Source organism: Geospiza fortis, unplaced genomic scaffold, assembly GCF_000277835.1.
Source record: "Geospiza fortis unplaced genomic scaffold, GeoFor_1.0 scaffold567, whole genome shotgun sequence".
NCBI classification, from domain to species: Eukaryota; Metazoa; Chordata; class Aves; order Passeriformes; family Thraupidae; genus Geospiza; species Geospiza fortis.
The window spans coordinates 22,743-36,780 of NW_005054730.1; the positions used below are offsets into that span (position 1 = coordinate 22,743).

General features: G+C 51.3%; 2 protein-coding genes across 2 annotated transcripts in view; one reads left to right on the forward strand and one right to left on the reverse strand.

The window, feature by feature from the left end:
- The window catches only part of LOC115949057 (basic proline-rich protein-like), a 2,140-nt gene extending 1,626 nt beyond the window's left edge, over positions 1-514 (forward strand). The window contains exon 4 of the mRNA XM_031065296.1: positions 503-514. Coding sequence (XP_030921156.1) covers positions 503-514 — 12 coding nt within the window. The remainder of the gene's footprint in view (positions 1-502) is intronic.
- SNX27 (sorting nexin 27) lies at positions 146-12,642 on the reverse strand. Its single transcript, XM_005430992.3, has 11 exons — positions 12,382-12,642; positions 11,193-11,385; positions 10,342-10,406; positions 9,334-9,438; positions 8,594-8,672; positions 7,120-7,283; positions 5,983-6,072; positions 5,563-5,712; positions 4,181-4,309; positions 3,200-3,259; positions 146-2,160 (listed from the first exon to the last, which is right to left on the reverse strand). The coding sequence occupies exons 1-11, from the start codon at positions 12,640-12,642 to the stop codon at positions 2,113-2,115; spliced, it is 1,344 nt and encodes a 447-aa protein (XP_005431049.1). The 3' UTR covers positions 146-2,112.
- Positions 12,643-14,038: the final 1,396 nt, after the last annotated feature.

Sequence of the window (14,038 nt, forward strand, 5' to 3'; positions counted from 1 at the left end):
GGATGCAGTGCTTTGCAGACTTGATTTTTCCTATATTTTAACAGTAAATTGTCTTCTTTCATTTTGGTTTTGGTTTTTTTTTTTGGGGTTTTGGTTTTTGTTTTTTTTTTTACCGATTTCTCCCCTTTTTTGTTTTTTTTTTTTTTTCCTTTTTGATTAAAAAAAAAAAAAATCCACAGGAAGACGGTTCAGTTCTCCTTGATCCGTTGGAATTTGGGGCTAGCGGGAAAATTGGGATCAAAATTAAAACTTTTCCTGGGATTTTACCCAAATTGGGGGTGCTGAAGGAGATTTTAGGGGGGATTTTGGGGATCCCAAACCTCTCCCAGTTTCCCTCCCCCATTCCTGGGTTTTCCACAGCTCGGGGCTCCCGAGGACAACGGAAATCCAATTAATTACAGGGATCCAATTAATGGAATTAATTCCCTGCTCTCGGCTGCTCCAGAGCCGAGGATTTGGGATTTTCCCCCCTCTAAAAAATCTCCCCCCATCCTGGCTCCAGGGGGAGGAGTGAGGAAAACCCCTTCCCAAAAAGGGAATTTTGGGGAAAATCCCAATTTGGAGCAATTCTGGCACATTCCAGAGGTCGGGAATGAGGCCAGGATGCTCCTGCTGGGTTTGGTTCCAAATATTCCCAAATCCACCCCAAACCTTGGTGGGACCAGCTCCAGGCCAGCCCCAAACCAGGCAAAACCAGCTTTTCCAGGTGCTTTTTTCCACCCAAAACATGGAAAAAATCCCACTCCAAACCAGGGAAAAACAGCTTTTCCATAATTTTTCCTCCTAGGAATTGCTCAGCCGCTGGATCCATGGAAAAATCCCGCTCAAAACCAAGGAAAAATGGCTTTTCCACCTTATTTTTCCTCCCAAAACATGGAAAAATTGCACTGAAATCCAGGAAAAATGGCTTTTCCAGGTGATTTTTCCTGCTGGAAGCTGCTCGGCCTCCTAGACCATGGAGAAAACCTGCTCAAATCCAAGGAAAAACGGCTTTTCCACCTTATTTTTCCTCTCAAAAGATGGGAAAATATTTTTTTTCCAGAGGGTTTCCCCCTCTGGCAGCTGCTTGTCCACCCAAGACATGGAAAATTCGTGCTCCAAACCAGGGAAAAAAAGGCTTTTCCTGCTCATTTTTCCCTCCTGAGAACACCTCAGCCACTGGATCCGTGGAAAAATCCTGTTCAAAACCAGGGAAAATGAGTTTTCCACCTCATTTTTCCTCAACAACTACGGAAAAAATCCTGCTCAAAATGAGGGAAAATTGGTTTTTTCCAAGTTATTTTTCCTGCTTGGACACCCAAGTCATGGATAAAAAGTGCTCAAAAATAAGGAAAAAATGGCTTTTTGAGGTTATTTTTCCCTCCTGAGAGCTGCCCAGCCACTGGATCCAGGGAAAAATCCCATCAAAAATAGGGAAAAGTGGCTTTTCCAGGTTATTTTTCCTCTTGGGAGCTGCTCATCCCCACCCAGGGGCAGCCTTGAGATCCTGGAATCTCCCAGATCCCATCCCAAGGAGCCAGGCACACCCAAATCCCTGGGAAAACACCCCAAAAAGCAGGAATACCAATCCATGAGCGGGATCCTTGTGCCAGGAGAGGCATTTCCTTGGAATTTTACTCCTTTTGGATGTTTTTCCTGTTTTGTTTTGTTTTTTATGTGCAGTGATTAAAAACGGATTGGGAGGAGAAACAGGTGGAAAATCCCTTTAAAGAGCTGCTGCCACCCCGTGGGATTTTAAAGGAATTATTCCCATGGATGCCCAGGCAGGAATGGAACATTCTCAGGGCTTTTTCCTGCTTTTTTTTTTCCCCACCCCCTATTTTTCCACATCTGACCCAGCAGAAACAACAACTTCTTAATTCCAGTTGTAAAAAAAAAAAAAAAAAAGAAAAAATCCCAAAATTCCCAGCCTGGAGCTGGATCTGAGTGGGAAAAAGGAGCCCCCCTCAGGTGGCTTTTCCCAGTTTGTTTTTTTGTTTTTTTGTTTTTCCTCTGGAATTCCATAAAGATGACGGGCACGAATGGATTTGGAATTGATGAGATTTAGTTTGGGGTGGGGGGGGCTTTAATACAATAACGGATTTTTGGGGGTTTCTGGAAAAGCTCCCGGGGTTAAGTGGCCGCGTCCCTTTGCTGTGACCTGACCAGCTGGAAAAGGTTCTGGAAAAGAAGGAAAGGGGGACAAGGTGAAGGTGGCAGAACCCCGGGATTCCCACTGGGAAAATGGGATTGAGGAGAGGCTGGGAATGGCTCAGATCCCAGGCAGGGCTTCAACTCACCTGGAGTGTCCCAATCCCAGTCCCAGTGCCAATCCTGATCCCAATCCAATCCCGATTCCAAACCCAATTTAAATTCCAATGCCAATCCCAATCCCAATTCCAAACCCAATTTACACTCCAAACCCAATTTAAATTCCAATGCCAATGCCAATCCCAATTCCAAACCCAATTTAAATTCCAATGCCAATTTAAATTCCAATGCCAATGCCAATTCCAATTCAAATCCCAATGCCAATGCCAATGCCAATGCCAATTTAAATTCTGATTCTAATCCCAATTCCAATGCCAATGCTAGTTCCAATCCCAACTCCAATTCCAATTCCAAATCCAATTGAAATTTCAGTTCCAATGCCAATCCCAATTTAAATTCCAATTCTAATCCCAATTCCAATTTAAATTTAAATTCCAATCCCAATTCTTATCTCAATTCCAACCCCAATTTAAATTCCAATCCCAGCCCCAATAGCAATTTAAATTCCAATTCCAATCCCAAATTTAAATTCCAATTCCAGTCCCAATTTAATTCCAAATCCAATGCCAATCCCAATCCAATTCCAATTTAAAATTCTCTTTAAAGCGGGAGGAGGAGGGAATTGGAATGGAGAAGGAAGATTCTTCCCAGATTTATCCTGGCCATTCCCACCTCCAGGAGCCTTTTCCCAGATTTATCCCAGGCCATTCCCATCTCCTCAAGGTTTTTCCCAGATTTATCCCAGGACATGCCCAGCTCCAGGAGCCTTTTCCCAACACCTGCAGCTCCTTTTTCCAGCTGCTCCATGAAACCTTCCCCACCTCCAGAGCTCCTCCCCTGCTCTTCCCCATCCTGGGATTATCCAGTCATTCCCTGTGGGAATTATGGACCAGGAGAAGCATTTCCCACTGAAAGCCACCTGGGAAAGGGAGAAGTTTGGAATTCTCACCTCCTTCCTCCACTTGAGCTCGCAGAACACTCGCTCGAAGCACTCGTGCATGTAATTGAACTGCGGGGGAAAAAACGGGAATCAGGGAAAATCCAGGGAAAACCCAGGAGACCCAGGGGGAGGGAGGAGATCCAGAGGGGAACTGGGAGTTCTGGGCAGGAGCCAGGAGCTCCAGGGAGGAACTGGGGGCTCCAGACTGGAGCCAGGAGCTCCTGGCTCCTGTTTGGAAGTTCTGGATCCATCAGCTCCAGGGAGGAACCAGGAGCTCCCAGGAGGAACCAGAATCTCCAGGGAAAATCCAGGAGCTCCAGGAAAAAAAAACAAAACCAGGAGCTCGCAAAGGAATTTCAGAGAGGAACCAGAAGCTCCAGGTAGGAACCAGGAATTCCAAACAGGAGCCAGCAGCTCCAGAGGAGGTCTGAGGAATTCCAGGTGGGATTTGAGAGAATTCTGGGTGGGACTGGGACACTCACAATCCCATTCCCAAGGAAATTCCAGGCAGGGTTTGAGGCAATTCTGGGCAGGATTTGAGGGAATTCCAGGCAGGATTTGAGGGAATTCTGGGTGGAATTTGAGGCAATTCTGGGCGGGATTTGAGGGAATTCCAGGCAGGATTGGGACAGGGACACTCAATCCCATTCCCAACGCAATTCCTGGTGGGATTTGAGGGAATTCTGGGCAGGATTGGGACAGGGACACTCACAATCCCATTCCCAAGGGAATTCTGGGCGGGATTTGAGGGAATTCCGGGCAGGGTTTGAGGGAATTCTGGGTGGAATTTGAGGCAATTCTGGGCGGGATTTGAGGGAATTCCAGGCAGGATTGGGACAGGGACACTCAATCCCATTCCCAACGCAATTCCTGGTGGGATTTGAGGGAATTCTGGGCAGGATTGGGACAGGGACACTCAATCCCATTCCCAAGGAAATTCCAGGCAGGGTTTGAGGGAATTCCGGGCAGGACTGGGACAGGGACACTCACGTAGGGGGTGAAGATCTTGACCCAGCGCGGTTTCTTCTCGGCGCGCGCGTACTCGAAGCAGAAGGCCATGCCCTCCTCGTCCGTGTCCCAGCGCTGCATCTCCTCCCACTCGAAGGCGATCACCTGGTTCTGCAGAATTCCCAAACCCAGCTGAGCCACGATCCCGGCCAGGGGAGCCCCCGGGCTCAGGGTGGTTCAGGGGGTGAGGGAAAAGGAGGATTGGTCGCAGGTTTAGCGCAGGGAGGATTCCCAGAGTTATCCTTGGTTCCCAAATCCCAGCAGGGAGCTCAGGGAGATCCCAGGGATTTGCAAATCCAAAGGTGTGAGGTCAGCGATGATCCCAGGGAACTGGGATGATCCCCAGGGGTTTGGGAACGCAGTCCGGGTGCAAACCAAGGTGTGAAATCAGGGATAATCCCAGGGGTGCCAGGGATGATCCCAGCACAACCTCCAGGGATTTGGGAACGCTGTCCAGGTGCAAATCCAAAGGTGTTGGGCTGGGGATGATCCCCAGGGATTTGGGGACAAGGGGCAGGTGCAAATCCAAGTTCTGAGGTCAGCGATGACCCCAGGGATTTGGGAACACAGTGATGGCACAAATCAAGGGGTGAGGCTGGGGATGACCCCAGGGATTTGGGAACATGGTGATGATGTAAAACCCACGGTGAGCTCAGGGACAATACCAGGGAGTTGGGATCACCCCAGGGATTTGGGAACAGGGTGATGGTGTAAAACCCAGGCTGTGAGCTCAGGGACAATCCCAGGGAGCTCGGGGACAATCCCAGGGATTTGGGTGATGCTGTAAAACCCAGGGTGTGAGCTCAGGGACCATCCCACAGATTTGGGAACACAGTGATGCTGTAAAACCCAGAGTGTGAACTTGGGGACAATGCCAGAGAGCTCAGGGACAACGCAGGGATTTGGGAACAGGATGATGGTGTAAAACCCAGAGTGTGAACTTGGGGACAATGCCAGAGAGCTCAGGGACAACGCAGGGATTTGGGAACAGGATGATGGTGTAAAACCCAGGCTGTGAGCTCAGGGACAATCCCAGAGAGCTCAGGGACAATCTCAGGGATTTGGGTGATGCTGTAAAACCCAGGCTGTGAGCTCAGGGACAATCCCAGGGATTTGGGTGATGCTGTAAAACCCAGGCTGTGAGCTCAGGGACAATCCCAGGGATTTGGGTGATGCTGTAAAACCCAGGCTGTGAGCTCGGGGACAATCTCAGGGATTTGGGAACAGGGTGATGCTGTAAAACCAAAGTGTGAGCTCGGGGACAACCCCAGGGATTTGGGGTGACCCCAGGGATTGGGGAGGGCGCGGATGCAGGGCTGTGGGGTCGGAGATGACCTGGGGCTGGCAGGGATGGCAGGGAGTACCTCGAGCTGGCCCTCCTCGGTGCAGGCGTGCAGCTTGAAGTGGCGGATGCTGATGGCAGAGATGACGTGGCCCTTGCGCCGCGAGTCGCACGAGCAGTGAGGGAAGGTGATCTCGTTGTAGCCCTCGCACGTCCGCAGCATGTTCAGGTACTGCGGGGACAGCCCAGTCACCCGGGGAGGCACTGGGATCCCAGGGAATGCACAGGGATCCCAGGGAGTCACTGGAGTCCCAGGGGTTCACCAGGATCTCAGGGAATGCACAGGAATCCCAAGGAGTCACCAGGATGCCAGGGAGGCACTGGGATCCCAGGGAATGCACCGGGATTCCAGGGAATTCACTGGGATTCCAGGGAGTCACCAGCATCCTGGGATTCACCAGGATCTCAGGGAATTCACCAGGATTCCAGGGAATTCACTCACCATGACCATCTTCCTCTGCTCGCAGAGCTTCTGCAGCTGGTAGGATTTCTCCTCGGCTTTGATGTAGCCTTTCTTGACGTCATCAACGGCCTGGGGATGGGAAAAAAACATGGGAAAAATCTGGGATTTGGGATGGGAAGAGGAGGAGCCACCTCCTGCTTCACCCTCAGGGACCTTGCGGTGGCCCGAGAACTTTGGGGTGTCTCAATCCCATAAAAACAACCAAACCCCCATCGCACCTTGGGATCAACCACGGGACCCAAGGACCCCATGAGGTGTTCTCCACACCCAAAAGGGACATTATTCCAGAGGAACTCCTGCTGGGAATTCCTCACCTGCAGGACCTTGGGGTGGCCTGAGAACTCTGAGGTATCTCAATCCCATAAAAACAACCAAAACCCCATCATGCCTTGGGATCAACTACGGGATCCAAGGACCCCATAAGGGGTTTTTCCCACCCAAAGGGGCATTCCAGAGAAATTCCTGTTGGGAATTCCTCACCTGCAGGACCTTGGGGTGGCCCAAGAATCTTTGGATTCAAACAACCAAAACCCCATCATGCCTTGGGATCAACTATGGGATCCAACCACCCCATGAGGAGTTTTCTCCACTCAAAGGGACATTCCAGAGGAACTCCTGTTGGGAATTCCTCACCTGCAGGACCTTGGGGTGGCCCCAGAACCTTGGGATTCAATCCCATAAAAACAACCAATACCCCATCCTACCTTGGGATCAACCAAGGACCCCATGAGGAGTTCTCCCCACCCGAAGGGGACATTCCAGAGGAATTCCAGGTGGGAATTCCTCACCTGTAGGACCTTGGGGTGGCCCGAGAACTCTGGGGTGTCTCAATCCCATAAAAACAACCGAAACCCCATCTCACCTTGGGATCAACAATGGGACCCAAGGACCCCATGAGGAGTTCTCCCCACCCAAAGGGGCATTCCAGAGGAACTCCTGCTGGGAACTCCTCACCTGCAGGACCTTGGGGTGGCCCGAGAACCTTGGGATTCAATCCCATAAAAACAACCAATACCCCATCCTACCTTGGGATCAACCAAGGACCCAATGACCCCATAAGGTGTTCTCCCCACCCAAAGGGACATTCCAGAGGAACTCCAGGTGGGAATTCCGTACCTGGTGGAAGAAGTAGGCGACGGCCAGGTCGTTGTCGTTGAGCAGCGCCTCCTCCTCGGTGGTGAAGAGCCACTTGCGCAGGGTCAGGCACGTCCCCGGCACGGCCGAGGTGTAGTTCTGCACGTAGAGCTTGTGGGGGAACTCGTTGGGAGCCAACTTCCGCACTGGGAACGGCCCGGGAGAGCCCGGAGAGGCCGCGGAATGTCGGGGTCAGGGCGTGGGGAGGACAGGGGTTCCAGGAGAGCCAAAACAAAAAAATCGGCGTTAAAATGGGGTTTTCCCACAGGGAACCGTCAAAAATTATCCCAAAGCTTTCCAGAGTGGTCCCAAATTCTTCAGAATTACCCCAAATCCTTCCAGAATGACCCCAAATCTTTCCAGAAGGGTCACAAATCCTTCCAGAATGACCCCAAATCCTTCCAGAGTGATACCAAATTTATCAGATTACTCCAAATCTTCCAGAATTATCCCCAAATCCTTCCAGAATGGTCCTCAGATCTTCCAAATTATCCCCGAATCCTTCCAGAGTGATCCCAAATCCTTCCAGAATTACCCCAAATCTTTCCAGAAGGGTCACAAGCCCTTCCAGAATGATCCCAAATCCTCCAGAATTACTAATATGCTCCAGAATGACCCCAAATTCTTCAGAATTACCCCAAATCCTCCAGAATGACCCCAAAACCTTCCAGAGCGATACCGAATTCTCCAGAATGGTCACAAACCCTTCCAGAGCGATCCCAAATCCTTCCAGAGTGACCCCAAATCCTTCCAGAAGTGTCCCAAGTCCTTCCAGAATGGTCCCAAAATCTTCCTAAATTACCCCCGAATCCTCCAAGATGATGATCCCAAGCCCTTCCAAAATTATCCCCGAATCCTTCCAGAATGATCTCAAATCCCTCCAAAACCCCTGGAATCTGGAGGAACATCTCAAAAATCCCAGGTGTGGTTCTGCATGTAGAGCTTGAGGGGGAACTCGTTGAGAGCAAATTTCCACACTGGGAATGGCCCAGAAATCAGGGAAAAATAATGGAAAAATAATGGAAAAAACATGGAATGCTGAGGTCAGCATGTGGAAAGGACAGGGATTCCAAGAGAACCCAGAAATCGGCATTAAAATGGGGTTTTCTCACAGGGAACCTTCAAAAATGATCCCAAATCCTTCCAGAGTGATCCCAAAGCCTCCAGAATGATCCCAAATCCCTCCAAAACTGGAGGAACATCCCGAAAATCCCGGGTGTGGTTCTGCACATGGAGCTTGCGGGGGAACTCGTTAAGAGCCAACTTCTGCACTGGGAAAACCAGGGGAAAATCCCAGAAAAATCATCCAAAACCAGCCTGGGATGGTGGGAGCCATCCCTGCCCCAGGAATTCCACAATCCCACCCTAAAGACCTGCAGATCCCTCCATTCCCCTTTTTTCCCAGATTATTTATTTTTTTTTTTCCCCCCTAAATCCCACGGAATTCCGGGCTCACCGAAGGAGTGGTTGATGACCTCGAAGAGGGCGAAGTAGTTGGCGGTGACGCTGTCCATGCCCACCTTGGCAGCCACCGCCTGGAAAACGCCGGGAAAACGGGATCAGCGCCAGCCGGGCATCCCCGGGAATTCCCTGACCACGGAAAACCCCGTTGGAACTCTGCCAGCACAGCCAGGCCAGCTCTTCATTCCCCTTTTGCTCCCCAGTTCCTGGGGATGTCGAGGTTGTGGGGTCCCCATAATTCCAGCCTGGATACTCCCCAAAGAAAAGGAGTGAGAAATTCCCGTCTGGGATCATCCCACAGCATGGAATTCCATGGGCTGTGTGTCCTGAACACACCCAAATCCCATTTATCTGCAAAATTCTGGAATTCTTACTCTTTTCCAGCAGAATTTTCAACTCCTTTTTCCAAAGGGTCTGCCCTGCGTTATTTTATTCCCCATAATCCATGGATCCAGTGGATCCCAGCCCGCAAAAAACGGGGGAAAATCCAGGTGGGAAAAGAGGAAATTCCAGGTGAGAAAAGAGGAAATTCCAGGTGGGAAAAGGGAAAATCCAGGTGGGAAAAGAAGAAAACCAGGTGGAAGGGAAGAAAATCTGGGCGAGAAAGGAAAACTGAGCGAGGGGAAGGAAATTCCAGGTGGGAAAACAGGAAAATCCAGGTGGGGGTGGGGAAATCGAGTAGAGAGGATGGAAATTCCCAGTGGGAAGGACAATTCCAGGTGGGAATGGGCTCACCTGGTACACCTGGTCCGTGGTGCTGTTCTTCTTCACCCTCACTGTCACCGTGGTGACGTCCGGGAGCGCCACCCGCAGCTCCACGTCGGAGACGCCGTTGTAATTCTGGGGAAAAGGGAAGGGAAAATCCCCCAAAAAATCAGGAAATCACGGTTTTCCAGTTACTTATGATCCCCAAAAACCCCCCAGTGGGAATTCAGCGTGGGAGGAGGGATGGGGTTGGATTGTTCTCCCGAGGGAATGGCCAGGGAGCTCCAGGTGGGATGTTTGGGAAAATTCCTCCATGGAATTCCTTCATCCCTTGGTGGTCAGCACTGTCCAGGGCACTGGGGAATTGCCATCCTGGGAATTGTCCCAGATCGACGCTTTGGGACCAATCCACCCTCTGGAATTCCTGCTCATTCCCAGCGTGTTCCCTGGATCCCGAAGAAGTGTGGGGTTTGGAGGAATTCTGGGAGCTTGGAGTGCCTCAATCCCATAAAAAACGGGCAGAATTGTCCCCAAAACCTGTGGATGTGGCACCTGGGGACAGGGATCAGAAGTGGCCTTGAGGACAGGGGGACCGGAGGAGCTCCGAGGGCTTTTCCAGCTTTGGACATTCCATGGAAGCCTTTGGGGTTTTTTTTTCCATGGAATTCTGTTGGGAATTCTGTTGGACCAAGCCTCAATCCCATAAAAAACAGGCAGAATTGTCCCCAAAACCCGTGGATGTGGCACCTGGGTACAGGGATCGGGGTGGCTTTGGGGACAGAGGAACATGAGGAGATCCAAGGGGTTTTCTAACCTTGGTGATTCCATGATTCCATGGAAGGGTTTTTCCCCATGGAATTCTGTTGGACCAATCCCATAAAAATCAGGCGGGATTGTCCCCAAAACCCCACGGATGTGGCACTTGGGGACAGGGATCAGGGGTGGCCTTGGGGACAGCTGGACAGGAGGGGTTTTCCCACCTTGGTGATTCCATGGAAGGGTTTTTTCCATGGAATTCCGCGGGATGACGTCACCCACCTCGTCCGACTCCGACAGGAACTCCTGCATGATGTCGCTCTCACCGATGACCCGGATGGAGCACACTGTGGGGACACACGGAACGTCACACGGAATGTCACCAGGACCTGGGAACGTCCCCTCCAGGGGCAGCCCAGCAACCCTTTCCCATCATCCCAACTCATCCTGAGGGGAATTCCTGCACCTGGCTCACCTCCTGTCCCCAGTGTCACCGTTAACCCCATGTTCTCCAGGTCCTGGTGTCCCTCATGGATCCAAACCCTCTCCAAGGTGATTGAGTGTCCCCTGGGTCACCTCCTCTCCCCACTGTCACCGCTAACCCCATGTTCTCCATGTCCTGGTGTCCCTCATGGATCCAGACCCTCTGCAAGGTGGACCAGCCCCAGGAGCACCACCTGGGTCACCTCTGGTCACCTGGATCACCTCTGTCACCTCCTCTCCCCAGTGTAACTGTTAACCCCATGTTCTCCGGGTCCTGGTGTCCCTCATGGTTCCAGACCCTCTCCAAGGTGCATCCACCCCAAAAATCCCACCCATCCACCACAAACCTCCCAGAGCAAACCCACAAATGGACCAGGAATACCCCCTGGGAATGCCAGTGAGGGGTTTGGGGATGAGGGGTTTTAGGGTGAGGGATTTTGGGATGAGGGGGGATTTTGGGGTGCGGGATTGGGCTGAGGATGGATTTAGGGTCGAGGAAGGATTTTGGGGTGCGGGATTGGTCTGAGGATGGATTTAGGGTCGAGGAAGGATTTTGGGGTGCGGGATTGAGGTGGGGGGGGATTTTGAGCTGGGGGATTTTGGTCTGAGGATGGATTTAGGGTCGAGGAGAGATTCAGGGAGCAGCTCACCCTTCTCCAGGTACTCCTCCAGGCCCCTCCTGCGGGCGTCCAGCTGCTGCTCGGACAGGGAGAACGGCCACTTGCCGGGCAGGCGCGGGAAGGTGAAGTTGGCGAATTCCCGCTTCAGGTTCTGGTGCAGGATGGCGAATTCCCGGTAGCGCTTGGAGCACAGCTGCCGCCCGGCCATGTAAACGTTGTACACCTGGGGAGAGAGCCCCCAAAATTCCCAAATGTTCCCCAGTGTTCCCCACAGCTTGGCCAAGCTCTCCTGGAGAGAAGGGTTTGGGGAAAGAGGAGGGAAATATGCTGAGCCTGGAGATGGGAGTGTCCCTGCTGATCCCTGTATTCCAAAGCCTCAGGAATCCCAAATCTTGTGATTCAGGGTCATGGATACTTCCCATGAGACTAAGAGGTCCCAAACCACCCATTTTCCATCCAAAGCCCAAAATCCTGGGATTGAAGTCCCTGGCTCCTTCCTGTGGAATGCAGAGATCCCAAACTCCCCATCATGTTTCATCCACAGCCCCCAAAGTCGGGATTTGGGATCATGGATACTTCCCGTGGGACACTGAGAGATCCCAAACTCCTCATGTTGCATCCAAAGTCCCAGATTTTGGGATTTTAGGCCAAATCCCACTCTGGGATTTCAGCATTCCTATATTCCAATGTTCCTGTATTCCAATATTCCAATATCCTGTATTCCTGTGTCCAATATTCCAACATTCCTATATCATAACTGTCCTATATTCCTATATCTCAATAATCCTGTGTTTCAATATTCCTAAATTTCAATATTCCAACAGCCCTGTATTCCTGTGTTCAATATCCCAACATTCTCATACCACAAGAGTCCTATATTCCTACATTGCAACACTCCTGTACTTCAGCAATCCTGTGTTTCAATATTCCTAAATTTCAATACTCCCAACAGCCCTGTTTTCCTAAATTCCAATATTCCTAAATTTCAGCACACCTATATTCCAATGTGTTCCAATATTCCAACAGCCCTGTATTCCTGTGTTCAACATTCCAACATTCCCATACCATAACAGTCCTATATTCCTACACTCCTGTATTTCAACAATCCTACATTTCAACCCCTCTACTTAGCGCAAACAACCCCCCTGACCCCACAAACAAACAAAACCCCAAACCCCCGCATTTCCCCCCCCATTCCCAGGGGGGAAAAAAGCCTCACCACGAACTTCTCCCCGCTCTGCTCCACGTGTTTGTAGGTGGGGATGGAGATGGGCACCGCCTGCTTCTCGCTGTAGTCGTAGAAGGGCGGCCCCAGCGGCTCCTCGGGCGGCTCCAGGCTCTCGGCCTCGTGCGGCGGCACCGACAGCACCGTCAGCACCAGCTCCTTCTCGCCAGCACGGATCAGATCCACCGCCTGCTTGTGCGTGGCTCCCTCCACGTTCACCCCGTTCCTACACGGAAAAATATCCCAAATCCCCATGGAGCAGATCCACCCCCTGCTTGTGCGTGGCTCCCTCCACGTTCACCCCGTTCCTACACGGAAAAATATCCCAAATCCCCATGGAGCAGATCCACCCCCTGCTTGTGCGTGGCTCCCTCCACGTTCACCCCGTTCCTACACGGAAAAATATCCCAAATCCCCATGGAGCAGATCCACCCCCTGCTTGTGCGTGGCTCCCTCCATGTTCACCCTGTTCCTAAAGGGAAAAATATCCCAAAGTCCAATGAGCCACCACCTGCTTGTGCATGGCTCCTTCTACGTTCACCCCATTCCTGCGTGGAAAAATATCCCAAATTCCCATGGAGCAGATCCACCACCTGCTTGTGCGTGGCTCCCTCCACGTTCACCCCGTTCCTACACGGAAAAATATCCCACATTCCCATGGAGCAGATCCACCACCTGCTTGTGTGTGGTTCCCTCCACGTTCACCCCATTCCTGCACGGAAAAATATCCCAAATTCCCATGGAGCAGATCCACCACCTGCTTGTGCATGGCCCCTTCCAAGTTCACCCTGTTCCTACAGGGAACAAATCCCAAATTCCCATGGAAGTGCTGAAGACATTCCCAAGCCACCTCCAAAGAACATTCCTGACATTCCCAAGAACTCCACGACCTGGCGCTGGCTATGCCCGGAAAACTGGATCACCTTGGGCAATCTGTTTAGGAAAGCTCATCCCAATCTGCTCCCAGCTTCCCAGAACCCCACAGAAGTTCTTTAGACCCAAGACATTCCCAAAGCCACTTCTAGGACATTCCTGACATTCCCAAGAGCCCCATAGCCCAGATCTGGCTTTGCCCATAAAGTCTGGATCAAACCTTGCTCAGGAAAACTCATCCCAATCAATCCCAAACCTCCCAGAATCCCATGGGAACGCTGAAGACACGAAACATTCCCAAGCCACCTCAAACATTCCTGACATTCCCAAGAACCTCATGGCATGGGTCTGGATTTGCCTGGAAAATCTGGATCACACCAGCTCAGGAAAAGTCATCTCAACCAGCCCCAAACTTCCTGGAAACACTGGAAAATCCCACAAAAATACAGAAACTATTCCCAAGCCACCTCTAGAACGTTCCTGACATTCCCAAGAGCTCCATGGCCTGGATTTGGCTTTGCCCAGAAAACGTGGATCAAACCTGCCCTAGAAAACTCATCCCAAGCAACCCCAAAAATTTCCAAGGCAGAGCTGGCTTCTCGCATCCCATAAAATGGAAATCGAGCCCACGGAGAGAGGGACAGTCCAACCTCCTGAGGGAAAAGCCTTCGGCCTCACCCATGAATGTTGGGAAGACGCCGATTCCAGAGGTTATTCCATCAAAACCTGACACCTTCCCAGTGCTGCACCTGTTCCAGAGGTTTCCCTGCAGCAGGAA

Bases quoted from the DNA above. Each gene is read 5' to 3' on its own strand.
- SNX27 (XM_005430992.3), bottom strand. From the start codon at position 12,642: ATGGGGATTTGGGATATTTTTCCGTGTAGGAACGGGGTGAACGTGGAG. The intron at 7,284-8,593 runs GTGAGCCCGGAA...GGCCGTTCCCAG, and splicing joins GGTCATCAACCACTCCTTCG to TGCGGAAGTTGGCTCCCAAC. The intron at 2,161-3,199 runs GTGAGAATTCCA...CTTCTTTTCCAG, and splicing joins AGCTCAAGTGGAGGAAGGAG to AACCTTTTCCAGCTGGTCAG.